The sequence below is a fragment of the Lolium rigidum genome, chromosome 4 (assembly GCF_022539505.1).
Source record: "Lolium rigidum isolate FL_2022 chromosome 4, APGP_CSIRO_Lrig_0.1, whole genome shotgun sequence".
NCBI lineage: Eukaryota > Viridiplantae > Streptophyta > Magnoliopsida > Poales > Poaceae > Lolium > Lolium rigidum.
Window position 1 is genome coordinate 260,118,382 of NC_061511.1, and position 8,660 is coordinate 260,127,041.

The following is an 8,660-nucleotide window of genomic DNA, read 5'->3' on the forward strand; positions in this document are numbered from 1 at the left end:
CTGGCTCCTACTTACCAAACTGTTCAGCTTTTATTTCTCTGTAAAAAATTCGAGAGGTTTCGCCACTGATGAACTAAAGAACCCGATATCAGTCGCGAGCCAAGTTAAAAATATTCTGCCGATAGTGGCTTTGACCTCGACAGATTAATTTATACCAACTCAGATTGGCTTTCAGAAACGAGAAGTTTGTACCGAGCTGAGGATCAGCTGCTCAAGCGCTTACATGGGTCTCCACAGAACCAGCAGTTAAAAAGCTTCTTCAACATTTACCAAGCGTCGGCACGGCCATTTGACGTAATATTACCTCCATGCCAATATGAACCGACACAATACATCACAAGGAGAAGTAGAAATGAGGCAAGAAATGCAGTCGTATTTCTATTCCATATACTACAACATACAGCGTGTTGAGGACAGTCTCTGTTCCCAGTTGTTTTCCTGTACCACGAGTAATCTAATTGACCGACTTGCTACAGCTATATGGGAACAAGGAAAGCAATGCAGGTACAGTACATATATTAACAAGCTCGGGCTACCTCGTTGTGAGATGCCGACAGTCTTGGCCTCCAGACGCAGCAGCAATCAGTCTCACGATGATGACAATCAGATCACTACCTAAAAGATGAATGATCGTGACAGAGCTGCGCCGGAGCAAGGAAAATTCTGGAACCTCTGCAACAGTGATCAAAACTCTCGACATGCTTTACAGGTCGCAGACAGAACTGAGAGCTCTGCTCTGGCGATTGGAAACTAGTGTACACGAACAACTTGCCTGGCGTGCTGTTGCGGACTCTACTTGTGCCTACTTCTGTATTTGTCAAAGCTACACTACAAATCAACATCTGGCAGAGGAACCTTCCAGTAATTCCAGGAATTGTAGTCTTCCTGCACCGCATTATCATTGATGATCAGAACAGAAAATCACTTGAATTTCAAAAAAAAAAAAAGCATGAGCAAGTGGGATGCTATCGTACAGGAAGAAGAATGTCCGAGTTCTGTGTCTAAATTCATCCAAATTTAGACAAATCTGATTTTCAGGACAGAGTGAGTAGAAGAAAAAAGATAAACATGCCTCTGCCCAGGTGTAGCTAATCTTATGAGCGTAATTTGCATATATAAAAACTCTCTATGTGGCATTTTACAAACATGCAGGAACAGGCCTTACAAAAATGCGGAAAATTATTGTTTCATTTCGTAATTTTTTGTTGCTGACTATGTGTGGCGATTAGATCAAATGTTACCTACCGCATAAAAATGTCAGTATCCTAGATTCTGGATATCTAGTTAAAAAAACTGATCTATGGTAATTACAAGGTCTATGAACAAAAGAATTTTCTTATGCTTTCCTTTTGTGACGAATAACCGACAATTTAATGGAAATTTAAAATCAATACGCGAGGCAAATCAACATAATCTGAACTCTCCAACTCGACAATTGTATTACAACGGTAGAATACGGGAGTGGAATTAGCCAAAATGTAAGAGACTATAACCATCAAATGTGAGCTTTATGTTGGGTGTTTGACGATTGCTATATGTCGCCTAGTTTATAATGCTGTTACACTATGTCTAGAACCACTGCAAAATACTAAGAAGTTCAGCAGGACAACTAACCTGCTCAACCAGAGTTGTTGGAGGGAACATGTCATTGACGAGGGTATGTAAGGAGGTATATGACTTCACATCAACAGAACTGTTTATGGCCACTTCACCCTGCATGAGAAAAAGATAAAGAGTTAGGAGGCAATTACACATTTACACAAGCACAATACTACTAACTTCTGCTTAGTGTAATCCAGATACCTTCGGGTTGATGATAAAGATCTTGCCTTTGGGAATTCCCATCTTTTTGTAACTAAGCTCGTCTGTGTCTCTGTTGCCAAATCCAGCATAAAATGGATTGTAGTCGGAAGGAAAAAGTGCTTTAATGTCCTGTCAAAGAAAAATAATACGAGATGTAAATACATGTATCCTTATGTGACTAAAACTGTCCCCCGCCAATCCCATGCAAACCCTCAGTAGAAGGGTGTGATGCCATGGAAGAACTAAACAGAGATAGGCCAAAAGATGAACTTATAATGCCAGAGAAATCCACAGGCTAAGCAAGGAAACTCAGGAAGCTGATTCTTTTACCTCCAGACAAGCAATCTTGAACTCATGTGGTGCCCTTCGTATAACTGTGAAAAACAGAGGAAACATTAGAAAATGCAAAACAATAATTATATTGCACTAAGAAGGAGAAAATTATCATTGACCGTAAATTTTCTGTGCAAGGTGAACTAAAGATCAACCCAGTAGCGTCAAGTAAATCCAAATAACATACTCCCTCCGGTCCTAAATATAAGCCATATAATTTCTGGCATGGAAATTAAGAAACGCATATTTAGGAAAAATTACACCACGTTTGGCTAGGGTTAACCGTAAGTAATTGCCATGAGTTAATAGAGGACTTTGCATAAGATAAGTAAACCTAATCAAATCTCCAAAAATATTGTCCATACAAGTAGGGCAATGCAATAAACCTTATATTCTGGAATTTTTCTCAAAAAACTATATGGCTTATATATAGGAACGGAGGGAGTATTAATTTGCCAAAATAACCATAATTAAGAAAACCCACATGTGAACATTCAACCAATGGTTAATAGATGATATTACCTTCTCGGTAGAGTGATGGGAACAAACCATCAGGTGAAATCACAACAGGTCCATTAGGCAGTACTTTCCCATCCTGCAAAATTGTAACAGGGTATACTTGGTTGAGTACATAACCAACTCGGTAGACATACTAACAACAATAGAGACATACATCTACGCGTATATGATCAGATCGCCACAAGTTGAAAAGACTGACAGAAGGAAACAACAAATGGCAACTATTATATTTTACCTGTTTTAAATTGAAGAGGAAGCTTTTTGTCAGATATGCCTGGACAATGGCTCTGGCACTAAGGAATATTAGTTGATAACCGTTTTCCTGGTTGGAAAATAAGAGTCATCAGAAAGTGTTTGCGCAAAACTGGGTACAATCTCAGAAAAAGATAAAGGAAACCTGAAAAAAAAACTCAAGATTGTTTGTTTCCACACCTTTATTGCAGAAAAGAGTCTAGCAACACCAGACTGACTCCAATCCCGTCCAACTAAAGGCATGACCTGGCCCAGGACATCAGACCTGAATGCAACATTAACCACTCACATTCAGCTGTTGCAATAATTTATAGCAAACACATACATATTACACTGCAAGGAAAAAAGATGCACTAAGCCGCCAAATTCATCGGATAGAGCTGAGCTTTAACTCAGTTACTCCAGGGCAGCTTATCCACTGAAATTTTCAGTGCAACAAAAAGAATATTTGCTGGAAATCCATTCCAAGAAATTACATGCAACAAATTATCTGTGATAATCCAACTTATGAGAGAATTAGTGGGTGAAAATCTCCAGCATTAATAGGAAAAGGTCATCTTAGACAAGTGCATAAGTTTGCACCTAGAGTTTACATATAAATCTAGAATCAAAATAATTCATTGATTCGTTCAGAGGGTGTATGGTTGGGCTGAGGCTTTTGAATAAGCAGTTGTGGGCTGTGGGCTGTGGAAAACCTGTTGCCATGGAAAGCTGCTGTGAGTAGTGAGACCATTTGGCAAACTGACTATCGGCTGTCTGCTTTTTGTGTAAAAAGTCTAGGATGCTGATAGCTTGATTATGTACTTGCTTAATCAAAATGGCCAGGTTTAATCGTATTTCAGTAATTCTTGAGCTATATATGTCTTGAGCTATTGTACATATGTATGTCGACAAATAACAAGTTTTTTTCTTTTTCAGCTAAGAAAAGACCAAACATTTGTGCTTAAGAATGTTGACGTTTTTTAACATTAATGTTGATTGTTTATGTACCAATTTAATGACAATACAGTTATTTAGCCCTATTCACTGTTTAGAGCTATTGTTCACAATCATTTTGACAAATACACTGTGGCATATTGTGTTTTTAGCATGGTATAGTGTGCTACCAAATACACGCCATGCTGTTAAATAGGCATTTCATCATCTTGTACTACATCATTTTTATCAGGATTTCTTTGAGAACCAATGCAAGCACAACTAGCAGATCTGTTTGTACAACAGCACAGTTACACATCTCTACACTATGAACACGCAAAGAATGAACCAAGAACAGATCTGCACTAGTTGTGCTTTTCAGTACAGCCAACCCATCTAGACAACCATCGATTTCAGTACAGCCAACTAGCAGATAGGTATTAGAGCCTTCAGTACAGTCAAATCCATCGATGCAACACATCCAGAGAACTATCAATTTCATCAATACAACATACAAATCAGGGGTTCGGGTGAGCAGCAGTAGCAGGCGGCCAGGACGGGTCAGGCGACTAGTTAAGTCGGCCAGAGGAGCAGGTCCAGCCACGCCGCCGACGGAGTAGCAGGTTGGCCGGAGGAGTAGAGTTCTTGCACGCCTAGATGCGGTGTGAGACTGGGAGGAGGGGCAATTCGGGAGGTTGCAGAATGGAGGCGCACAAGCATGGGGAGGACACGGACTGCGGCGGCCATTTCCGGCCGGCTGAGCTAGGGTTAGGGCGGCGGCGACATTCCCATTGTTCTGTGTGGGGAGGGGAAATGCGAGCGACGGGGGTGGGTTCTGCCCGGTTTCCAGGGATGCCTCGGGCTTATCCGGTGGCAGTTGGACGTAATTTCTTCATAAGTGGCAGGGGCATATGGGCGTGCAATTTGTGCAACGCAGAATGCCAAAGGAAAAGCACCTTACGGTGCTTTGAGCTTGTAGTGTAAAAAAGCATGTCTGGCTGTGCAAACGCAGTGTTCGTTTTTGTTGTTTGGTTCAACTTTGACTTATAAGCCCGGAACGCGAAGCTAAAAGCTCAACCAAAGACCCCCTCAGTTTAACAATCCAAAGTACAGCTTAAATTAGCAGCATTTTTCCCAATATTCTTAGATTCGTTGGAATCACAATTCAGATAAAGTACTATAAATTTCAGTTGTGTTTGAATCTAGTATAACGCAGACCCTTCTTTTAATTAATATTGCCTTGAACTTGACAAAGCATGCATATAATGAACAAAAGATGCCTGATGGCCACATCTAATAATACGAAGTTACTGTATATGCATAGCGGAATTTTTTTTTTGTCTAGAAAGTTATGCTAGTTTGCCATAAGATTTATAGTTTACCTGACAGTTTGGTGAGATGATCTGAGGGATGAGCAGCTGAATAAATTGAACAATACTAAGCTACCAACAAGAATATGAAAGCGAACTATAAACTTTACCTTGTGATGGTTCCATCCACGTCGGATATAACAATTTTAGCATTCCATTTCCACACATATATATGTGCTTCAACCTAGCAAAAGAAAAGGTATTAATATGCTATGCAGATACCAAAAATACACAAGATGAAACAATTAAGAAAAAAGAAGCATAAACCTGTTGCTTCCCAAAAACTCTGGTGGAGAAGCTAAAGGTTATAATGTTTTGTCCCTCCTTCAGATTTAGAGATGCCACCTGTTCACTAGTGGGAATTAAAGTTCGCACAAATTGCTTTCTTGGTGACTGGTTTTTATTATTCTCTGGGGCTTGCTCATCCATTGGACTCAATACTGTCTCCGTGTCAAGAAAAATATCCTCAGAAGAATCACTATTACTCCGTTGAAGAGATCTTGATATTCTAAATGGAATGGGCCAAAGCCTCCATCTCCGGCTTGAGGGAGACATCCCAAGAGAATCTTCTCCTGAACGGGGTGTTTCTTGGCGTTCAACTGGAATAGCATCAACATGTTCTACGGAGAAGTCTGGACCAAATACAGCCTTCCCAAGAACAACATGAGAAACTTTACTCCATACGAAATAGTTCCCGTCGACTTTGACAATAAGGTTTGCATTTTTTATTATTGATGGTCCAGACAACTTGAGATCCTCCTCAGGGACAAGATGTTGTTGGAAGACTTCATCAGCAGATGTTCGGCCCATACCTGGCCGTAGCATGTGCCCACAAAGAGAAATCTCAAATCCTGCCAGTACAAAGCAAAGCAAAACTATGAGATATGAAATATTGCCTTACAAAAATGAGAACTGTTTTTGCTAATCTGACATGTGCTTACCCAAACCCTTCTGTAACTGAGGGTGCTCTTCTTTATTTAGTTCCTCTTCCGATATTGGGTGCTCCGGAATGCTTCCTAATTTGTCTTTGTCGCTGATTCTTGGGGACAACCGTAAACGATCAGTTTTGCAGGTTGCAGCTTTAGAAGGGGCTTTGCTGCTGCCATCAGAATCTCCTTCACAGGACAACAAGTCTTCGCCTTGTGTTATATTATCATCTGAAGTAATTTCTGAAACATCCACGTCCTCTAGATGATTTGATGGATCGGATTGATCACATTGTGCAGTTTCACTTCTATCTTCACCCAGATCTATGTCAATATCCGAATGGTTACTCGAACTAAGCTGAGAATCCCTCTGGTGGTCAAATTCAGGAGAAAAGGGTTCAGTTCCTGAATCTCCATCATCTTGTGATGTCAAATCCAAGCAACTTCTGAAGGTATCATATCTACTAAAACTAGCTTTAACATTCTCATTGCTGCCATCACAAACCTTGCTTGCCTTAGCTGGGGAATTGCAAGTCTCATCATCCTGAACCAGAGTGCTTACTGGTTGATAACCCACATCATTGTTCTCTGAGACATCAATAACCTCATCTTTATTGGGCAAGAGTTGATCACCCTCATCAGTGTCCCCTGAAATATCGCAAGCCTCGCCTTCTACGATCAATGGTTGATGACTCACACCATTGTTCCCTGACCATGATACAACATCAACCTCGTCTGCGACATTCTCGTTGCTCACATCACAAACTTTGTCTGCTTTTGATGAGGACTTGCAAGCCTCAGTGTTCTGAACGCGTGGGACTTCACAAGCCTCATCTTTATCGGCCAAGGGTTCATAAGCCTCACCATTGCTCGCCGAGACCTCAAGAGCCTCATCTTCATTGGGCAACGATTGATAGCACTTGTTGCTGTTCTCTGAAATATCAGGAGACGCGTCTTCCACGTTCAACGGTTCATAATTCAGACCATTGGTACCTGGCCGTGATACACTCTGAGCCACATCCTCAATATTCTCATTGCTGCCATCACAAACCTTTCCTACCTTAGATGGAGACTTGCAGGCCTCATCATTCTGAACCAGTGGGACATCGCAAGCCTCATCTCCATTGGCCAAGGGTATATAAGCCTCGTCACTGCTCTCCAAGACATCAAGAGCCTCATCATTATTGGGCAAGGGTTGATAGCCCTCGATGTTGTTCCCTGAAACATCATGAGCCTCATCTTCCAGGTTCAGCAGTTGATTATTCAGACCATTGTTCACAGACCGTGACACAACCTGGACCTCAGCTTCACGGGTCGATGCAACACAAGCCTCGCCGTCATCAACCGACACATGGAGTGTTTCAGATTCAGTAACCGAGATATCAAGCGACTCATCCGCCTTCACAACGGAAGGCTCCTGAAGCTTCTCAGGAGCCTCTGATGGATGTTCAGCAGAATCAAACTTAACCTTGTCCTGTGATATGTACAGATCATCCAGAATGCCAGACTCCCACACCTCGCCGTTGCGGCTGAAGTCCCCGCTGGAGCTCTGCCCAGGACCCAGATGGAACTGCGGGTCACTTAGCTGCACATCCTCCATGCTCTCCTCAGTCGAAGAAATGGGGGCAGTCAGGACACACCCGTTCACGCTGACCAGAAGCATCTCAGAAGCGCCCCCATCAGCCTGATCTGTCAAAGCTTCTGTTTCCTCCAGATATGAATCAAACTCATCTCCAGTCTGCTCCTCCTCATTCAACTCCGAGCTGCCCAACTGGTCACCACCGGAGCCCATGTAAAGCTCGCCGTCGCTCTTACTCCGCAGCGGGGTTTCAGGCTCGCTGACAACAACCCCTGAACCGGCCCCGGAGTCCTCCTCGCTGCCGGGCACGAGCTCCCGCATGAAGTATGCCTGGCCCGAGTTGTCGAGCAGCATGTGGAAGCTGGCGTCGACGCCGTTGACGGTGATGGTGACCACCTTCTCGGCGCCCTTGAGGACGCCCTGGAACTTGCCGAAGCGGACGTACCAGGGCGTGCTGCGGTAGGAGCCGTCGCGCTGCTCGACGACGATGATGTCGACGGCGCCGCCGAAGGGGTGGAAGGGCGTGGCCACCGAGTACATGCCCTGCGAGAGCACGCGGCCCACCCCGCGCCCCACCATCCCCACCACGTCCATGCCTGGCTGCGGGAGCGCCCTCGCCCGATCGCATCAAACGCTCGGCGATCCGCCCAATTGCTTCATCAATTCTGCAATTAGTAGAACGTGAGCAAAGGATTTTGTCTGTACTCCCCCGCGGAGCAAGCAAATCAGCCGGAGAGCGGATGGATTAGCATTGAATTGGACCGAAGAAGAGGACCGGACCAGAATTGGTGGGCGACTTAGGGTTCGCCACCAACCAAAAGAAAATCGATACGCGCCCGGCCCGGGTAGATCTCTACTCCACGGCAGGTCAGGGTCAGTAGAGCGGTTGAGTACGTGGGCGATACCTTCGAGGCGGCGGCCGTGCTTGGGTGGAACAGAGAGAGACGGCGCTGTGGGGAAGGG

At 43.7% G+C, this 8,660-nt stretch overlaps 1 protein-coding gene across 1 annotated transcript; it reads right to left on the reverse strand.

The window, feature by feature from the left end:
- Positions 1–633: 633 nt before the first annotated feature.
- Positions 634–8,291, reverse strand: LOC124707610 (phosphatidate phosphatase PAH1). The gene is made up of 11 exons (XM_047239272.1): positions 7,137–8,291; positions 6,134–6,602; positions 5,460–6,043; positions 5,303–5,376; positions 3,088–3,172; positions 2,891–2,977; positions 2,659–2,731; positions 2,134–2,177; positions 1,804–1,932; positions 1,615–1,713; positions 634–885 (listed from the first exon to the last, which is right to left on the reverse strand). The coding sequence occupies exons 1-11, from the start codon at positions 8,289–8,291 to the stop codon at positions 829–831; spliced, it is 2,856 nt and encodes a 951-aa protein (XP_047095228.1). The 3' UTR covers positions 634–828.
- Positions 8,292–8,660: the final 369 nt, after the last annotated feature.

Coding starts and splice junctions, on each gene's coding strand:
- LOC124707610 (XM_047239272.1), bottom strand. CDS start 8,291: ATGGACGTGGTGGGGATGGTGGGGCGCGGGGTGGGCCGCGTGCTCTCG. Junction 2,178..2,658: donor CCCATCACTCTACCGAGAAG/GTAATATCATCT, acceptor TGTTTTTCACAG/TTATACGAAGGGCACCACAT. Junction 1,714..1,803: donor TCTTTATCATCAACCCGAAG/GTATCTGGATTA, acceptor TTTCTCATGCAG/GGTGAAGTGGCCATAAACAG.